The following is a 20,925-nucleotide window of genomic DNA, read 5'->3' as shown; positions in this document are numbered from 1 at the left end:
ACGACATGAGGGTGGGTCATTGGTGACATTGTTTTCATTTTTGGGTGAACTATCTCTTTAAATCAGTATTTATATGGAAATTGTTCTAAATAAATGTAAACATGTTGAAGATCATGACTCACTTGCAAGACTGTGCCAAACTCCATCACAGATGGACTCTTCTGGTCTGAGATTCACTGAAAACTCTCCACTTCCACTGTTCACTAACACGGTCACCTGCATGTGTGAGAAATCACATTAGCATATACAAATCACCTCATGTCATAAACAATCCAGATGTACATAAACCAACAGTAAATCTCATTTAACATATTGATTGTATGTGTGGTTGCGTCACCTGGCCCTGATCGAGGTAAACACTCAGCTGTTGACTCTTCTTGGCTCCGGCGTGCAGCAGGAGTCCAGAATCAGAAACGGGCCGGACCTCCAAAAGGATCTCCAGGTCTTGAGCCAACACCAGCGACTCGTCTATCATAAACATGCGGAGAATGAAATAAAAAACGAGCTTTCTTATATCTACGCTGGTATTTTGATATAAAGTTGACTCGTCAATGATCAGATGTCCTCCCTGACTGGAGAAGTAAACACCGGGCTGGAGGGGTTGTTGGTAGCAGGGTATCACCCCTATACTGTGAGACGGCCTCTGTACCGCCACCTCATTCAGTTTCACATCCTTCACACAGCCAATAAAACCAGGCTGAAAGAGACAGAGAACGATATAACAAATTGTGCCTTTGATCCCCAGAAAATATACATGTTTTTTTAAAGTAAATATGCAGCACACTAACTAGCTGTATTGTTGATAATTTACCGTAGCTGCAGTGTGGTCTGAAGGAAGTCCACCGATGTAAAGCGGACCTCCCAATATGTTTCTTCCTCCACCTGGTGCTCTTTTATTCTGAACGTCGATTCCATCCACCGTCAGAGACGCCCGGTCGTCTTCCACTTTCACGAACACCTGCGCAATTTCATTGTAAAAATAAGATGAGAGGAATAGATGAATAAGAGTTTGTGTCCAAAAGCACAGTCACATACCGTGTGCCACAGGTCGTCGTTGTATTTCTTCTTGCTGCGTATGGTGGTCTTCCTCTTTCCTCCGTTCACCAGCAGCATCAGGTTGCCTTCATGCACAGACAGCGTCATGGTTCTCTGGTTCTTCCCTCCGGCGACATGGAAGATCATCCCACTCGAAGAGTTCACACGCATGCTGAGAGAGATGTGTGGCCTGGGCAAAACAGATTCATCATCTTGATTCAAATAAATGTTGGGAATGTTTCAAATGGGTGCATATCAAACCTTAGATCTCGAGAGTTACATTTAAACATATGTGCTATTCAATGTTCACAGGTAACTAATGTAGCATAATAGCACAGTAATGTATTTTTTTTGTCGTTGAGATTTTTACACAACATCTGTTTTGAAATCTGCAGAAAGATTGCACATTAAATTGAAAAGTTAGCTAAAGGTGTGTAGATTTTTAGCATCACCTATTGGTGAGATTGTGAATTGCAACCAACAACTATACAGCTTAAAACATATAGTGAAGCTACGGTAGCAGCTACAGGACAAACATGTCATCGTCTAGGACAAAAGTTTTGTCATCGTTTATTTACTGTGAAACATGACGGAGACTTCCATGTAAGGAGACCCGCGATGTATGTAGATGAAAACGACTCATTGTAAGGTAATAAAAACAATACAGTTCATTATGTAAGGTCTTTATACACCACTGATAATATAGATTATATTGCATTGCTGTCAAGAGATCCTTCTAAAAGTTACACAATGCACCTTTAAACCTGTTGAAAAACATTTATCTATTTGCATACAAGATATTTTTACTTTTTTAATATTTGTAAAAAAAAAGAGTCTGAAATACTCACGATTTGCTAAAGGCCTGAGGAAGATCATCGAAACGCAGGTGGCTGTGGGAGGAGCCACTGAAATGGAGGGCGTCGGCCTCCTCGACAGACATCTCAGGCTGGCAGGAACCCTGTGCCATACGACTTCTTGAAACTGCTTTAAGCTTCTGTTTAATCACACATTTATCAAAATAACATTAATCACATGAAAATAAATTAAACAAAAAAAAAATCGGTAACACTTGAAGGGGTGTTCATAAGACTGACATGACACCTTTATAATCATGACATGACATTTAAAGGAGATTTTATGCACGTTTGCGACAACGTCATTTGTTTAATTATGTCATTTTTATGTCATGAATATTTTTCTTGACCTCAACTACAGTGCTACAAATATAATTTGTCATTAAGTGTTAATACTCTGTCAAATAGTTTTATAACAGCATCATGAATATTTTTCTTGACCTCAACTACAGTGGTACAAATATAATTGACCATTAAGTCTTAAAGGAATATTCAATTTTCTTAAAAGAAAAATCCAGATAATTTACTCACCACCATGTCATCCAAAATGTTGATGTCTTTCTTTGTTCAGTCCAGAAGAAATTATGTTTTTTGAGGAAAACATTGCAGGATTTTTCTCATTTTAATGGACTTTAATAGACACCAACAATTAATACTTAACTCAACACATAACAGTTTTTTTCAACAGAGTTTCAAAGGACTCTAAACGATCCCAAACGAGGCAAAAGGGTCTTATCTATAGCGAAACGATTGTCATTTTTGACGGGAAAAGTGGAAAATATGCTCTTTTGAACCACAGCTTTTCGTCTAGGTCCGGTCCAGCGCGACCTAACGTAAATGCGTAGTGACGTAGGGAGGTCACGTGTTACATATATAAAACGCACATTTGCGGACCATTGTTACCAATAAACAGACACAAAGACATTAATTAGTATCATTCCACATACAACAACGTCGGAACGGTCCTTTTTCAACACACTTGTAAACACTGGGGCGGAGTTTCGCGTTCGTCCGTGACCCCTTGACGTCATGACGTATTGCGTGGGGTCAGCTGGCGCATCACGACCGGACCTAGACGAGAAGTGGTGCTTTGAAGGTGTATATTTGTTGTTTTTGTTGTCGAAAATGGCAATGGTTTTGCTGGATGGGACCCTTGTGCCTCGTTTGGGATCGTTTGTGGTCCTTTGAAACTCTGTTGAAAAAAACTGTTAAGTGTTAAATGTTGGTGTCTATTAAAGTCCATTAAAATGAGAAAAACCTTCAATGTTTTCCTCAAAAAAACATAATTTCTTCTCGACTGAACAAAGAAAGACATCAACATTTTGGATGACATGGTGCTGAGTAACTTATCTGGATTTTTCTTTTTAGAAAATTGAATTCCTTTAATACTATATATATATATATATATATATATATATATATATATATATATATATATATATATATATATATATATATATATATATATATATATATATATATATATATATATATATATATATATAAATGGTTTTATATATACATATTAATGGTTTATGAATATGAATATTTTATGAATATTATTATGTTCATAATGTTTTTTATTTCCTCCATGTGTTTAAAAAATAAAATCAATCATCCAATAATAATATTTTTTTAAATTGATAAAAATTGATAAAATTATATTTTATTGCATTTGGACACAGATTCACCTAAAATTAAATAAAAACAGTACAATAATTGGTTAAGTCGTGCAGTGTTGGTTCCATATAGCTGCAAAAACAGTTAATTACATTCAATTAATGAATTACAATTTTTGTCTTCTATGACCTCTGCGTGAGGATGAACAAGTTCTATCAGTGTTTTTATGTATTGTGCACATACAGTACATAAAGTTAAGCATAATCTTTTGACGTGTCTGTTTCATTTTGTTAAGGTATTTGAATTTATTTGACATAGTACTAACACTTAATGATATTTAAATGACAGTTTAATGTAATGTTAACCCATAAAGCTAGGTAGTTTCTTAAGTTTGATAATTATTCTGACAAGTTATAATGCATTGGTTTATGCCAAGTTGTCATAACAAAGACATCTCAAACAATGTCATCTTTGCATTAAAAATGACATTTAATGACAGTTGTCATAAACGTGCATAAAATCTCCTTCATGTGTCATGTCATGATTATGAAGGTGTCATGTCAGTCTTATGAACACCCCTTCAAGTAAAGTGTTACCAAAAATTCTTATGAATAACATAAACCCATAAAACCCATTGAGAACATTAAGGGGTGGTTTCCCGGACAGGGTTTAGATTAATCCAGGCATTGGTTATATTAGGCAATATAAGTAGTTTTAACAAAAACAATACACAGATGTGCGTCTTGAGACAAAACAATGGCACTGATATATGTTAAAGAGGACATATAATGAAAATCTGACTTTTTCCATGTTTAAGTGCTATAATTGGGTCCCCAGTGCTTTTTTCATGTGAAAAACGTGAAAAAGATCAACCCAGTGACTTAGTTTTGGTAAACCATTCTCTGCAACTATGTGAATGTCATAAGATGATCTTATTATAATAATACCGCCCCTTAATCTGCACTATCCAACCAAGGCACTCCGATTAAGTGCAGAGAGATAGAAAATAATTAACAGCATAAATGTTTTAATTTCAAGAAATCACCATTATGGCGATCAGTATTTGCATTTCATCAGCTCATTTGCATTTAAAGAGACACACCCAAAAATGGCATATTTTTGCTCACACCTACAAAGTGGCAATTTTAACATGTTATAATGATCTATATCAGTGGTCTCAAACTCCCGGCCCGCGGGCCCTTTGCGGCCCGCCGTCCCCCTCTCTGCGGCCCGCGTCACCTTTTAAAAATATAACGTAATCTGGCCCGCAGAAAAATTTTCATTCACTTTGTTTTATATTTCGTTTGATTTTTGATTTAAACGTTCTAGTGTTCGTTCACATGTCGCGTCTAACAACGCGTTAAAACGAGTCAAAGCATTTACTTTCCAAAGTGCTCGGGAGCGGAAGTTGCGCTCCGTGGCGTGGGTCGCGTCACCCGTTGCTACGCAGCCATGAACCACGCGCTCCGTATGTCGAGGATAACGGAATGCGTGATCGGATTTTAATTCCTCAACTGAAACTCGCGTCCATCATATCATTGTCACCATGCGATCAGTTAATCTGGTCGGGACTTTGTAGTGTTTAGATTTGTTACTTCCGGGTGGAAACTCAGCTGTTACTCAGAGAAGATCGAGCTGCGGTGGGGTTAGTTCACAAGTCACAGCTTCTAATGGAGACACCGCATAGAGAGGCAGAGCGGTAGATGTAATGCAACACATAAACTACAGATAAGAAAAAGAGCCATCAAAGTGGCCAGGTTAAGAAAAGAGGAAAGATGAGAAGAAATGTTCAGAAGATAAAAGTATGTATACTGCTATATATAATGAAGTATAATATATTATCATGTAGCTTACTATTCAATTACACATAGAGCAGTACTATTATTTTTTTCTGTCCAACTAGCTTATATAACATGGACTACCCATTCAAAAGTTATGGGATCACTTTCACTTATTAATATTTTTCCCACATATAATAGAAAATTAATTAAAACTGAAATAACAAAGAACATAATGAAGTCAATACTATGACTGAAAACAATCCAAAATAAATAAAAACAGAAACACTTTCTGGTGGTAATTTTTTATAATAGTTTATAAATGTATACAGAAATGTAATTTGTTAGTTTAGTGCAAGGTTATAATAGATCTTAGTTAAGATAAGGTCAAGAAAAGATTTACTTACTTTTATAAAGTAATGTATATTAAAAAGATAAAACCACTGCTTATATATTTTCATGTATTATTATACATTAAATAATAGAAATTAAACATGACATTTACAGAAATATTGTACTTTGAACGTTAAAAAAGCACTGCGGCCCCCCGATGAAATTTCTGTCTTAATGGCTGAATGGATTCCAAAACGGTAAAAATCAAATGTTTAACTCTAGAAGAGCTGGAAAATGGGCATATTTTCAAAAAAGTGGAGAGTCCCTTTAAAGGTGCAGTGTGTAAATTTTATCGGCATCTAGTGGTAAGGTGGCGAATTGCAACCAACGGCTCAGTCCAATGCTCACCCCTCGCTTTTAAAACGCATAGAGAAGCTACGGTAGCCTCCACCGGAAAAACGTCATCGTCGGAGACAACTTAGTAAAAAAGTTTGTCCGTTAAGGGCTTCTGTAGAAACATGGCGGCACAAAATGGTGACTTCCACGTAAGGGGACCCTCGGTGTATGTGTATAAAACGCCTCATTTTAAGGTAATAAAAACATAACGGTTCATTATAAAAGGTCTTTATACACCCCTAAAAATATAGTTTTGTGTATTAATTTGCATTTCTGTCAAGAGATCATTCTAAAAATTACACACTGCACCTTTAAGTAAATTAAAGGTCAGTTTTGATTTGACAAAAATGTTAATGACAGTACCTTTGTGCTCTTTTTCCGTGGAGTGTCTATAATCTCCAGTGGCTTTGACGATGCCGGACACTTAAATGCGTAACTTTTACTGTCTTTAGCTTTTATCAGATCCTCCACGTTCTGCATATCAACCGTTCTACAAACACAAATAAATGATAACAACATGTCCATCATTCACGCATATTTACTCAACAACCAATATATTTTTCTTTAATGACACATGATGAATCCCACACCTCTTTACAAAGAAGTTGCTGATGCAGCCGGTGATGTTGGGGATGTCGCTTGATTCAGGCAGGCCACCCACATAAGTCATATCAGGCTGCAGCGCCGCCCTGCTGGTTACTCTGCTGTCACCCCCGGTCTCTTCACCAGACTCGAGCACGTCGTCTATATAAATGCGCAACCTAAAGAAAGCAAAGGATTTTCACAACCCTGTACAATTTTTATTTGTAATACATTTGGTTTAATGATCTAAACATACCCATCTGGTTTGCTGTAAAAGGCTACATAGTGACTGTTGGCGTCATTGTAGGTCTTCTGTGACCGGACCTCTTTTTTGCCATTGTTAATAACTACATGACCCTTGTCTAAGAGAACCTGACACACGGCGCTCTGAGGACAGAAAACACAATATATCAAAATGTAAATCAGGAATCTCATAATTTCAAGTATGTATAACTACGAGTTTGTACCTGGCCTTGATGATAAAACATGAGCCCGTCCTGGTGCTCTGTTCTGAAGCCGACACCGGCATAAAAATTGTCTTGGATATCCGGTACATCAGCCAGTTGTAATCCCAGATAACCATCACCGGTGAAATGAGCCTCACGAGTTAACTGAAGCACACACACAGTTTTTTTAAATTGACAATATGTGATGCATTATCCATCATTCACTTTCATTATTAAAGAGGAGGTGTATGAAGATGGTGGGGTGTTGCCTGTTCTCACCAGGAGATCTTCGGGGCAACCGTAGCTGATTCCTGCGCTCTTCATGATCTTAATCTGAACGAAGCTTTGAATAGCCTTGATGTGCCTGAGACAGCCCTTTATGGAGCCACCATTAGGGAAAATACTCCTCAGCCTGTAATAACACACACAAATAGGTTTTACACAAACTGTGAAATTCACAGCTTTCTGCTGAATGACTTCTCAGTGGCTTTTTTAAATGCTTACCCCTCTGGCATCTCATCATCAGGCACTCCACCCAGGAAGTAGCGGCCTGGGAAGCTGAGTTCATCGCTTTTTAGGATGTAGATGTTGACACGATCTATCCTCACTATCATTTTTTGTTTTCTTTGAACTAAGACATTCATCTGAAACCAACCCAGACGAGAAAGTTAAAATAAGTAAGACTACACAGGACTGTTAGAGAATGGGTCTCATTCACTAAGCATTCGTACTAAAAAATAACAAAAAATTTTTTGCGTGAAATGTGCGTATAAACAAAAACATTCATACTAAAATTTCTAATAAATGTAGGAAAAATTGAAGAATTTTTCAGCTTATACCACATGTACGCAATAATAAAATACTAGGTTATAATTTTAATGTATATAATAATTTTGATATATAATACTTACATTATTATATTATATTTGTGTGTGTGTGTGTGTGTGTGTGTGTGTGTGTATGTGTGTGTGTGTGTGTGTGTGTGTGTGTGTGTGTGTGTGTGTGTGTGTGTGTGTGTGTGTGTGTGTGTGTGTGTGTGTGTGTGTATGTGTATGTGTATGTGTATGTGTATGTGTATGTGTATGTGTATATTTTTAGGGGGGCTAAAATAATTTTGGGGGGTTCTAATCCCTGCCCCCTCTCAAAATAATTGTTTCAACGTCCCTGCGTGTAGTATGCAAATTACTAACCAGGTGCACGTGGCCGCTCATTCAGTACACTTCAAATTCACTAACGCAAGAAAGAGTTTATAGACAAATTCGCATACGTTTTCGCGAGAAGGTCAAATGTGCTTATAAATACGAAAAATTTACACAATTATTTGTGAATGAGACCCATTAACTTTATCAACAAGCATTACTTTCCCTATTTTCTATCTATCCAATTAATAAACTAAAAATAATTCTAAGTTTTAGTCATCATGACTATTAACTAAAAAATGAAACTAAATAATAATCCATAAGGTTTCTTAACAAACGTTCAGCATAAATACGTTTTGATTACATTTTGATTCAATCTAGTGCTGGGGAAACGATTATTCACGATTAATTGCATACAAAATAAAAGTGAGTTTTTGCATAATATATGTGTGTGTGCCGTGTACACTTAAAAAATTGTTTATATATAAAATATAAATAAATATACACACGTAAATGATTCTTCAATACATACAGTTGAAAGAAAAAGTATGTGAACCCTTTGGGCTTACTTGGATTTCTTCATAAATTGGTCATAAAATGTGTTCTGATCTTCATCTAAGTCACAACAATAGAGAAACACAGTCTGCTTTAACTAATACCACACAAACATTATACGTTTTCATGTTTTTATTGAACACAACATGTAAACATTCATAGTGCAGTGTGGAAAAAGTATGTGAAACCCTAGGCTAATGACTTCTCCAAGAGCTAATTGGAGTCAGGAGTCAGCCAACTTGGGGTCCAATCAATGTGATGAGATTGGATGTGTTGATTAAAGTTGATAAAAAACACACACCAGTTTTGAGTTTGCTGTTCTGAAGAAGCATTGTCCAATGTGAACCATGCCTCGCACAAAAGAGCTCTCAGAAGATCTACGATCAAGAATTGTTGACTTACATGAAGCTGGAAAGGGCTACAAAAGTATATCTAAAAGCCTTGATGTCCATGTGTCCATGGTAAGACAGATTGTCTACAAATGGAGAAAGTTCAGCACTGTTGCTACACTCCCTAGGCGTGGTTGTCCTGTAAAGATGACTGCAAAAGCACAGCGCCGAATGCTCAATGAGGTGAAGAAGAATCCTAGAGTGTCAGCTAAAGACTTACAGAAATCTCTTGCACATGCTAACATTTTTGTTGACAAATCTAAAATAAGGAAAACATTAAACAAGAATGGACTTCATGGGAGGAGACCTCGGAGGAAGCCACTGCTGTCCAAAAAAAACATTGCAGCACGTATGAAGTTTGCAAAAGAGCACCTGGATGTTCCACAGCACTACTGGCAAAACATTTTGTGTGGACAGATGAAACCAAAATTGAGTTGTTTGGAAAGAACACACAACTTTATGTGTGGAGAACAAAAGGCACAGCCCACCAACATCAAAACCTCATCCCAACTGTGAAATATGGTGGAGGGGGCATCATGGTTTGGGGCTGCTTTGCTGCCCTTAGGCCCTGGACAGATTACTGTCATCGATGGAAAAATGAATTCCAAAGTTTATCAAGACATTTTGCAGGAAAACTTAAGACCACAGAGGATGGACGATGGAACAGGACAACGACCCAAAGCATAGAAGTAAATCAACAACAGAATGGCTTCAACAGAAGAAAATACGCCTTCTGGAGTGGCCCAGTCAGAGTCCAAGAGAGCGATTCACACCAGAAATCCCAAGAATATTGCTGAACTGAAACACTTTTGTAAAGAGGAATGGTCCAAAATTTCTCCTGACCGTTGTGCAGGTCTGATCTGCAACTGTAGGAAACGTTTGGTTGAGGTTATTGCTGCCAAAGGAGGGTCAACCAGTTATTAAACCCAACGGTTCACATACTTTTTCCACCCTGCAGGGGCGGACTGGCCATCTGGCAAACCGGGCAGTTTCCCGGTGGGCCGACGTACTTTTTGGGCCACTACATCTCATACTATCTTTGTCTGCTGACCAGCCCAGTTAGCGTCTTTTTTTTCTAGACAGACCGGCCCACTGACATTTCAGCAGCAGCCCATTGGTTATTATTTTTTTAATGACATTAAGCTGGCCCAATGACTGCCCAGCCCAGTCATCGTCCTTTTTTTCCTAGATAGACCGGCCCACTCAGCAGCCCATTGGTTATTTTTGATTGACATTTAAGCTGGCCCAATCACCGCTTTGGTCTCTGTGCAAGCGAGCATGCGTTGTCGGTCAGTTCACGTGTCAAAATAGAGAGAGAGAGAGATGGAGAAAACACGCAAGGGACGCGCAGATAAACTGCGCGACAAAAGAAACATGCTCTTTAGCAGACGCTACAAAATGTGTTAAAATAACACAGCAGGACCTTCAACTCGCGTCGCTGGTGATGATGATGATGATGCTGATGGTGGTGGCACTGGCAGCTCCAGCACGCAAAGTGTCAGTGATGAGAGGGAGAGAGACGCGGGAGAAGTGAGTGTAACGTTAGTGCCTGCGGTAAGCAGTACTGCTTTCAAAACACAAGTTTAGATAGATACCCCTTGATAAAACTGAGTCAAAAACAGAAAATTATGGTGATAAAGCTGCAATAAAATAATTGCACTCTTTGCTCTGTGACTACGAGAGTGTATCTGATTCGTAGATTTTTCGTTTATTGTCTGTTTCAAAACGTATCATTTCTCTTCAAGCAAAATCAAACAATCCAGGAGATCTAAAAAGATATGTTTATTGTATATAACAACACACTTGACAGATAATCTTAAAAATCTCTTACTGTAATCACACAAGTTTAGTTCAGTGAATGTAGTGAATACTTCCTCTAAGTACTGCAAGTAATAATCAGTTTTCAATATTACTGTAAGCAGCACTTGTATTTTGTAAAAAGTCAGCAATTCAATGGCAAATTTTGCCAACTGCATATTGCTTGTTTTAAGATTCATAAGTGTGGATTACTAAACTAAACTAAACTAAACTAAACTAAACTAAACTAATAAATAACATGTTCTAGAAGTGTTTGTTGTGTCAACTCTCACTCTTTTCTGCTATTAATTGGGTTTAGTGCTTTTATGGAATTGGAGTTGCTATTGCTATACATATTTAAAGGCGTGCAAAGATGGGTGGTATTTGTAATTATACACTGCAAAAAAATATTTTCAAGAAAAAAATTCTTAGTATTTTTGTCTTGTTTTCAGTAAAAAATATCTAAAAATTCTTAAAATAAGATGCTTTTTCTTAATGAGCAAAATGACCCAAGAAAATAAGTCTAGTTTTTACACCAAAAATTTTAAGATTTAAGATTTTTTTGCTTGTTTTATGCACAAAATCACTTAAATTTGATATTTTTGGTCTAAAAACTAGACTTATTTTCTTGGGTAATTTTCATCAAGAAAAAGCATCTCAATTTAAGAATTTCCAGATATTTTTACTGAAAACAAGACAAAAATACTAAGATTTTTTTTTTCTTGAAAATAATTTTTTGCAGTGTAGTGTGGGCCGGTTTGGGCCAAAATGCCAGGGCCGAATTTTTGTCCCAGTCCAGCCCTGCCACCCTGCACTATGAATGTTTACATGTTGTGTTCAATAAAAACATGAAAACGTATAATGTTTGTGCGGTATTAGTTTAAGCAGACTGTGTTTCTCTATTGTTGTGACTTAGATGAAGATCAGAACACATTTTATGACCAATTTATGAAGAAATCCAAGTAAGCCCAAAGGGTTCACATACTTTTTCTTTCAACTGTACATTAATGAGTGTGTGTATTTACAATGCAGTGGCGGACTCTCACAGAGCTTTAATATTCCAAAAAATGAACAAACAAAAAAAAAATCTTGTATCCTATCTTCATTTGTTTTATAAATTGGGTAAGAGACCTAGTGAATAATAGAAAAAAAATACATTGCCGTAATAACTCATCATTGGCAGGAAAGCATTTAATCTTTATTGAAGAGATAACACGTCAATGAAGGGGAAAGAGTTAAAAACAGTTTATCATGTGAAGTGTCACATCTGGTTAGGACACAGTGCGATGTACAATTAAGTTTTAATTCAAGTATAAAACACATTTTGCAAGTATTCAAACACCGGGAAAGTATTAGAATAGAGAGTGGTTTACTTACAATTTTCGACTGACTGTTACCAATTGCTATTTTAGATGAATCCAACTCTTTGATAGCGTCTAGTTCCATTGTTCCATTAACATTAAAGAAGACTTTGAGAAGACCTTCATGCATGGCAATGCACACATACTTATCCTGAGAAGAAATCCACAGGGATGAAAAGCATTAATAAACGATCATAACTGTCTGAATGTCATAAATCCTTTGAAAGTGATGTCAGCGCCTCACCCCATTGAGGAACAACATGAGAATTCCGTTTTGTGAGACGAGTTTGACCTGCTGCTCAAACCTCTGCGTGTCAGCGCTCTGCACATTGAACAAAACTTCAACGTAACCCGAGCCATCAAAATACACACCGTCAACAACCCAATCTGGTGTGTTTACTGGCCTTTTCCTGTTTTAATACAAGAAGAGAAGTAATAAGAACAATAAATGCCCGGACACTCACTACTCCAACCCATATTCACACATTCCTGGTTATGTTTTAGGAAAATGAGTTGGAAAGGATAAAATACATTGAAAAGTGACTAATATTTAACAAAATACTATGATGGAAAAGGCCACTTGGAAAGACCAAAATAAACTGAATATAATGACACAGATACAGTACTGGTCTTTAATACAACAGATAACAGATGGTTAATATAAGTGTCATTTAGACCGCCTCCCACCTTGAACAAGGCAGGTCAATTGTGGTGTTCAATTCAAACGTCTGATCGAAGTTATAGAGACTGAGGAGCTCTTGGTTCAGACTCAGCAACTCAATGCAGCCTTTGAAGAAGCTCGATGTCGTAGCATTCAGAATCTCTGGAGGCTGTGCGTGTGCAAGAGAAGAGGAAAAATTTATATTTGCATAGTTGGAAGATTATCTTCTGAAGGACATACAAACTAGAAATGTATAAAATATTTTTATTGGTTTTTGCTTGCGTGTGCAAAACTAGCAGCCATAACGCTATTGCTAGGTGATGTGGGTTGTTGCCAGGAAGTTGCTATAGAGTTTCTAATGGTGCGTCCACACTGAAAGCGAATGTAAGTATATGTGCAAGTCAATGATGTTACAAGTCAATGCAAAGACGCAAATAGACGCAGGATGGCACAATTGCAGTGAACGCGCTATATTCATACCTAAATCATGTCTTACGCGCAAGCTCAATGCTAGTCAATGAAGAATTTATTGACAAGTCTGGATTGACACGTCTGGTTGTATCAGAAAATGGAGAGCATTGAAGACACTCCTCATTAAAGGACAAGTTTGGTATTTTACACTTAAAGCCCTGTTTTCAGATTGTTTATGATGAAATAGAACGGTTTTTACTGAATTTTTGGACATATGATGCTCGCCCGAACATTTTCGGGTGTTTGTTGTATCACCTCCCACCTCTACAATGGCTGCATATGTGCACTGGAACAATCCTTCCTTCCTTCCTTCCTTCGTTTACAAAGACGTGAAACTCACCGAGTGGTCAGGGGTGTTCACTGATATGCTCACACAAAAATCGCTGCAAAAGATGCTTTCCAACAGGTTTTATCGTAGTTTTTGCCAACTCTATTGACTTGTATTAGATGTGCTGTGAGGTACGGTATTATTCCGCGCCGGGAACGTTGTTTGTATTCTTGCAACTGGCAAAGGTGGATTATCGCCAACAACTGGGCTGGAGTGTCTATTATTCAAGCTCTCAACGGAAGAATATACAGGTGTGAAGCGTTTGAAAAAATAGGTCCACAAGTTTACAACGAATGCTAAAACACCTGTTTGCAGCGATTTTTGTGTGAGCATATCAGTGAATACCCCTGACCACTCGGTGAGTTTCACGTCTTTGTAAACTAAAGTTTAATGCATTTTATGAAGGATTGTTCCAGTGCACCTATGCAGCCATTCTAGAGGTGGGAGGTGAGTGATACAACAGAAACCGAAAATTCTCGGTCCAGCATCATATGTCCAAATTTCAGTCAAAACCGTTCTATTTCATCATAAACAATCTGAAAACTAAATGTGGGGTCCTTTTTGCCGGTTTAACATTTGGTTCAAATATTTAACACATTTGTGGTTTGTAGCACATATATTTAAATCTAAATCTGCAATAATAATAAACTGCTGAATGAAAAGAAATGACTTACATTAAAGGTGCTGGGGTAACCGCCAACATAAAATACAGTCTCCTCGGCCGGGAGGTTAAGTAAGCCATATTCACCTCCTGCATTCACGCTTGCCTTTCTTATTTTTGTGCCTTCTGAATCAGTGGCCATTCCCATCTGACCGTACTGGAGAGTCCTGCAAACACAAAATAAGTAGTGTGAATATTTAAAAAAATAAAAACAAGGGATGATGCAAAGTGTATATATCTCACCTCTCTAGGACGAGATGGTTAAAGTAATCCATATTCACACTAATTTCCATTAAAACATTAGCTGTATCTCCTCCCACGTTAAAGTACCAGCGCAGATTTGCACCTTCCAGCATCATTGCCATATAATCTTTAGTAGACTACAGTACACACATAAAGTACAATAACATAAGGGGTTAATATTTGTATTTATATTTTAATATATAAATGTTTATTGAGCTTAACTTACGTCTTTATTGCCGAGATAGAAGACAAACTGGGGTTTGTCGGGTTCGGCCTGCCGCCGTCTGCGGTTGGGACGAGGGAGCTTGACGTACATTTGTAGATTTGAATATCCTGCTAGGTCAGCCACATTACTGGGCGTCCTCACCTGTACTCCAGATTTACCATTAAACTGCATGGAAACGCCCACCTGATAGGGAAAAACAATATATGGTTACCTCTACAAATTCATTGTTTGTGTGTTATTTGACTATGTTCGTCTATTGTTAACAGTCAAAATCTTGTTAACATGGTGCTCTCTCATAGCTCAGGAGACTTCATGGAGTTCACATTTTATTTAAACATCAACATTTGTTTTAAAGGTCCACTGTGTAGGATTTTAGTGGCATCTAGTGGTGAGACTCAGTTCACAGCTCGAAACGCATAGAGAAGCTACGGTAGCCACCACAGGACAACATGTAATCGTCTGAGACAATGTAGTGATATTAAGGATATTACTACACAACAAATGGACTTGTAGAGGAGCTGTACCTTGTTGGCAGCATTGCGAGCCTGCTCGATGAGCTGTCGGATCCTCTGGATGCTGTCTGAGATGTTGGACGGCTGAAGTGTGGTGTTTTGCAGACGGTCCAGCTTCTTCATGAGCTTTGGAAGAGTGTCGCTCAGAGCCGTCACTGCAGAAATGCACAAAACCCAGTGAGAAAGGACAAAAAAGTTGCACGCTGGTGCAAAAACACGCAACCGCATGAACACGCACCTGATGCGTTGGCGTCATTTAGCGCTTTGTTGATATCATCGTTGGTTGCGTTAGAATCTCCGTATTGTTTTTGCCATTCCTCCAGCTGTTTCTTTAATGGAGCCAGCGCGTCAGTGACGTTAGTTGCCGTGTTGTTAGCCTGCTCCACTGCGCTTTTAGCGTCTGCGATGTTCTTCGCTATGTCGTCTGCGACACATCAAATCAGGGTTTAAAATCACATCAAATCAAGGTTTCGCTTTAATGTTTTTTGGAAAACACTTTGGAAAAGGGAGTCGGGCGGAGAACCAAAACACACTTGTAGCAGCAGTAAGGGGCGTGTCTACTAACCGACATCGTTGCCTGGGTTGCGTATGTATTGGGCGGGTCTATCAAAAGAAGGTCTAGATTCTATTGGGGTAGGGGCGTGTTTGTTTAGGTGATTTCAAATGTCAACATGGCTTTCAGACATCATGCACCCCGCCTTTAATGATACTAGACTTCCAATAGTGACCTGAAATTTAAAATCTGATTACATGAGACTTTTTGATTAACGCATAAAAATACCAAAACAACCTAGTAAAAATAAACACTCAAGTTTCAAGTTTCAAGTTTGTGTTTATTTATATAGCACATTTAAACACAGCAACCAGGGCTGACCAAAGTGCTGAACAATATAGGCAATAAAAGAAAAACAGAAATATAAAGCAATTCAATAACAAGCAATCACATTGAGTTAAAAGCTAAAGAGAAAAAATATGTTTTAAGAGAGGATTTAAAAGCATTTAAAGATTGAGCTGTTCTAATGTAAATGGGGAGACTGTTCCACAGCCTAGGCCCAGCAACCGCAAACGATCTATCTCCTCTTTTCTTTAACCGTGCCCTAGGGGCAAACAGAAGTCTCTGATCACCAGACCTCAGGTTTCGTGAGGGATTATGAGGACGGAGAAGGTCGGACAAATACGTCGGTGCCAGATTGTGAATAGATTTAAAAACAAATACAAGAATTTTAAACTCAATTCTAAAATGTACCGGTAACCAATGCAGTGATTTTAGGATCGGTGAAACATGATCAAACTTACGTTTTCTTTTAATGAACTTTGCAGCAGCATTCTGTACTAATTGAAGACGGGCAATAGAATGTTTGGATATGCCATAGTAAAGTGAGTTGCAATAATCCAACCTCGATGTAATGAGCGCATGGACAGCAATCTCTAAGGTTTTCTCAGAGAGAGAGGATCTGACCTTAGAGAGAAGACGTAGCTGGAAAAAACAGGAGCTAATCAGCGCATTTATTTGTTTGTCAAATTTGAGATTGTGGTCCCAGAGAACACCTAAATTCTTAACGCAAGAAGAAGTTGGGAGAAGATAGTCCAAATCAATGCCACTGCAATTAAAATTATCATGGGGACCAAACACTCTATGAGGTCACATCGCATGTTTGCGGCATCCAGGTCATTTCAAGTTTTGAGTTTCCATAATACAGGAATAGTTCAGTGAAAAATGAAAATATCCCTTGACTATCCCAGATATTATAGTTTATAAAATTTTAAATAAATTAATATTTTTCTTACAAAATCACAGATTACCCTCAGCAGGCCTTTATTAACCCACTGGAGCCGAGTGGATTACTTCTGTAAAGGATTGATGCACTTTTTGGGCTTTAAAAGCAAAAGCACCATTTACTACTTATAAAGCCTGGAAGAGCCAGGACATTTTCTAATATAACTCTGTGTTTGTCTGAAAGATGATAGTCATATACACTCACCTAAATGATTATTAGGAACACCTGTTCAATTTCTCATTAATCTCCTGAACTCCAAACTGAATGTCAGAATGGGAAAGAAAGGTGATTTAAGCAATTTTGAGCGTGGCATGGTTGTTGGTGTCAGACGGGCCGGTCTGAGTATTTCACAATCTGCTCAGTTACTGGGATTTTCACGCACAACCATTTCTAGGGTTTACAAAGAATGTTGTGAAAAGGGAAAACATCCAGTATGCGGCAGTCTTTTGGGCGAAAATGCCTTGTTGATGTTACAGGTCAGAGGAGAATGGGCCTTCAACCTGATAGAAGAGCAACTTTGACTGAAATAACCACTCGCTACAACCGAGGTATGCAGCAAAGCATTTGTGAAGCCACAACACGCACAACCTTGAGGCGGATGGGCTACAACAGCAGAAGACCCCACCGGCTAATCTCCACTACAAATAGGAAAAAGAGGCTACAATTTGCACGAGCTCACCAAAATTGGACAGTTAAAGACTCTCAATTCTGTTGAGACATGCAGATGGTAGAGTCAGAATTTGACATAAACAGAATGAGAACATGGATCCATCATGCCTTGTTACCACTGTGCAGGCTGGTGGTGGTGGTGTAATGGTGTGGGGGATGTTTTTTTGGCACACTTTAGGCCCCTTAGCGCCAATTGGGCATCGTTTAAATGCTACGGCCTACCCGAGCATTGTTTCTGACCATGTCCATCCCTTTATGACCACCATGTACCCATCCTGAGGGTTACTTCCAGCAGGATAATGCACCATGTCACAAAGCTCGAATCATTTCAAATTGGTTTCTTGAACATGACAATGAGTTCACTGTACTAAAATGGCCCCCACAGTCACCAGATCTCAACCCAACAGAGCATCTTTGGTATGTGGTAGAACGTGAGCTTCGTGCCCTGGATGTGCATCCCACAAATCTCCATCAACTGCAAGATGCTATCCTATCAGTATGGGCCAACATTTCTAAAGAATGCTTTCAGCACCTTGTTAAATTAATGCCATGTAGAATTAAGGCAGTTCTGAAGGCGAAAGGGGGTCAAACACAGTACTAGTATGGTGTTCCTAATAATCCTTTAGGTGAGTGTACATCTCGAATGGCTTGAGGATGAATAAATAATTTTAATTTTTGGCTTAACGATCCCTTTAAATGTCTCAAAAAGTTGGCTCTAGACACATACAGATGTATTTGGCAAGGCTAAATGCATTGTTGCATGACTAAGACAATGACAGAGACTGAGCTCTGACCTCGGCTGATGTTGAGGTTGTCTTTGATCTTCTTCAGGTCTTCGAGCATCTTGTCTTTCTTGTTCACAGCCTTCTTCAAACTCTTCTTTATGGAATCCACGAGGGGCTTCAGACCTGTCGAGTCAATTTCAAACATCATCGATTCGCGTATAATTCAGGAGGTGATTTTGAGAACAGCTTGTTCTGACTCTTTTACCTTCACTGATGTTCTTTTGCTCCTCTGCGTTTGTCAGAAGATCAGTACTCTGGTTCTTCATTGAAGCAGCGGTTTGGGCCAGATCGCTGTCATTTATTTTCTGGATCAAGTACAGAAATAATAATAATGCATACATTTACAGACATTTACAGAAGTGAAAGAGATGTCAGTACTTTATTTTGAGCTTTATGATAGTTAATAAAAGTGGTACAGTACATTACAGGGTACATATTATATAAGTCTCAGGTTTACCTAGAATGTGTCTGTAATGTTTTAGCTCAAAATACCCTACAGATCATTTATTATAGCATGTCCAAAATGCCCCTAATTGGGTGGGATCAAAAAAATAAGTTTTTCATGTGTGTACCTTTAAATGCAAATGATGCAATCACTCCCTTACCAACAGACAATGAACATTTTTGGTTAAAATTACATCTGATTCCTGTGAATACAGACTAAGACAATAGTATCTTTAGCCGCATTAGTGCTACAACGTCCAAACAAACAAATTTAGAGGTAAAATTAACCAATCAGTCAGTGACCGTGGGCGGGGCTTTGTTAGTGTGACATCACATTAACAAGAGAAACAAAACAGCATGAAACTGCTTTGGTTTAATGGGGATTTTTTTCATTGTAGGATGGTTGTGTTCACACACTGCCAACACACTTTTATGTCCAAACACCTTGTAAAAGTGGATTTTGCATAATATGGGCCCTTTAATGGGGAAATTTGAGTGACAGTGTGTTTGTTTGCCTGCACCTTTAGAGCCTCTGTTGCAGATTCATTGGCTTTCTTAGCCGCGACCTCAGCTTCCTGCACACTGTCTATAATGTTGGTGTATGCACGAGATGCATTCAGAGCTCGCTGGATGAATCCATCCTGGTTTGAGCCTGATATCAGACTGCACAAGAAAAAAATGGGATATGTTTAAAAACACATTCGACAAATGTCTCATTTGCATAACATTACATTTGCATTTATGAATTTGGCAAACGCTTTTATTCAAACACACTAACAGTGCATTCAAAGATATATACATTTATATTTATATATTTACATATATTCAGTGTTGCCTTTTGTGCAGCTAATGCAATACTCTAACCAACTGAGCTAGAGTAAATAAATATACATTAGTCAGTGACCATCTGCTAGCTAATATTATCATCATCTATTAAAAAGTCCACTTTATTTACACACACACCTGGAAAGATTCCTGGCCAGCTGGTCGAGCATTTCAGCGTGTTTCTCTGCACTCTCCACCAGGGGGATTTTACTGTCAGATGAGACGTTCTTCTCCAACGTCTCATTCAGCTGTGTCCTCGCACCATCCAGCTCAGCAGCCATATTCTCGTATTCCTGACAGACATCAGATAGGAAGTAGTGGTTACACACGAGTGGAAGGGTGCGCTTAACAAGATACGTGTGTGATAAGCAGCGATGTGACGTTTGATTTTTGCGTGTACCTCTTTAGAGTCCTTAAGCATTGAAAGCAGATCATTGACTTTGGTGACATCATCTTCTGCCATCTGTAACTGCTGCTCCACTTCTTTCTGCTTCTCCAGCAACTTATTGATTATTTTCTAGATAGTCAGATGTGTAAGAGAGAGAAACAACACCGTTCAAAAGTTTAGGATCGTTTATCCGAAATGTTTTATCAAATGTTTGATTTAACTCATTGAACTGAATCTTTGATGTGATCTTACTCAGTCAATATATAAGATATCAAGGTTATATTTTCCTTTTTTCATTTTTGTGTAGAAAATTGATTTAGTTGGGTTTTCACAGACTAAGGTGTGCATTTTACCTGAAGCTCATCCAGGCGTTTCTCATTATTCTTATTGTTTTCTGCAGTTTGTGTTGTCTGCTTGACCGCCTCATTAAGAGCGTCTTTCAGGTCCATCAGTTGCTGGTTAAACTGTTTTAGTTTGTTTTTGACATCCTTTGCCAGAGCCTCATTATTCAGTGTACGGTTGGCCATGTCTTTCTCCACACGATCTACCACTACAAAAGACAAAAATATTTTATTTAACCTTTATTTTTCCAGAAAGGTCCCTTTGAAATATGAAGCAATATTTTCTTCCAGGGAGTCCTGAAAGGAGA

General features: G+C 38.2%; 1 protein-coding gene across 1 annotated transcript in view; it reads right to left on the bottom strand.

Annotated features, from left to right (window-relative positions):
• The window catches only part of lama5 (laminin, alpha 5), a 104,852-nt gene that overhangs the window by 4,714 nt on the left and 79,213 nt on the right, over positions 1-20,925 (bottom strand). The window contains exons 53-77 of the mRNA XM_073875035.1: positions 20,630-20,826; positions 20,289-20,405; positions 20,027-20,181; positions 19,585-19,726; positions 18,825-18,924; positions 18,629-18,742; positions 15,626-15,811; positions 15,400-15,542; positions 14,876-15,058; positions 14,650-14,786; positions 14,420-14,573; positions 12,973-13,115; positions 12,530-12,695; positions 12,302-12,436; positions 7,549-7,688; positions 7,324-7,456; positions 7,066-7,209; positions 6,855-6,985; positions 6,607-6,777; positions 6,380-6,506; positions 1,884-2,029; positions 1,036-1,225; positions 812-958; positions 338-697; positions 123-216 (exon numbers count right to left, since the gene is read on the bottom strand). Coding sequence (XP_073731136.1) covers positions 123-216; positions 338-697; positions 812-958; positions 1,036-1,225; positions 1,884-2,029; positions 6,380-6,506; positions 6,607-6,777; positions 6,855-6,985; positions 7,066-7,209; positions 7,324-7,456; positions 7,549-7,688; positions 12,302-12,436; positions 12,530-12,695; positions 12,973-13,115; positions 14,420-14,573; positions 14,650-14,786; positions 14,876-15,058; positions 15,400-15,542; positions 15,626-15,811; positions 18,629-18,742; positions 18,825-18,924; positions 19,585-19,726; positions 20,027-20,181; positions 20,289-20,405; positions 20,630-20,826 — 3,855 coding nt within the window. The remainder of the gene's footprint in view (positions 1-122; positions 217-337; positions 698-811; positions 959-1,035; positions 1,226-1,883; positions 2,030-6,379; positions 6,507-6,606; positions 6,778-6,854; positions 6,986-7,065; positions 7,210-7,323; positions 7,457-7,548; positions 7,689-12,301; positions 12,437-12,529; positions 12,696-12,972; positions 13,116-14,419; positions 14,574-14,649; positions 14,787-14,875; positions 15,059-15,399; positions 15,543-15,625; positions 15,812-18,628; positions 18,743-18,824; positions 18,925-19,584; positions 19,727-20,026; positions 20,182-20,288; positions 20,406-20,629; positions 20,827-20,925) is intronic.

The sequence above is a fragment of the Misgurnus anguillicaudatus genome, chromosome 13 (genome assembly GCF_027580225.2).
Source record: "Misgurnus anguillicaudatus chromosome 13, ASM2758022v2, whole genome shotgun sequence".
In the NCBI taxonomy this organism is placed as follows: domain Eukaryota; kingdom Metazoa; phylum Chordata; class Actinopteri; order Cypriniformes; family Cobitidae; genus Misgurnus; species Misgurnus anguillicaudatus.
The sequence above is the reverse complement of the archived record's forward strand: the minus strand, read 5'-3'. Positions and strand labels throughout refer to the sequence as shown.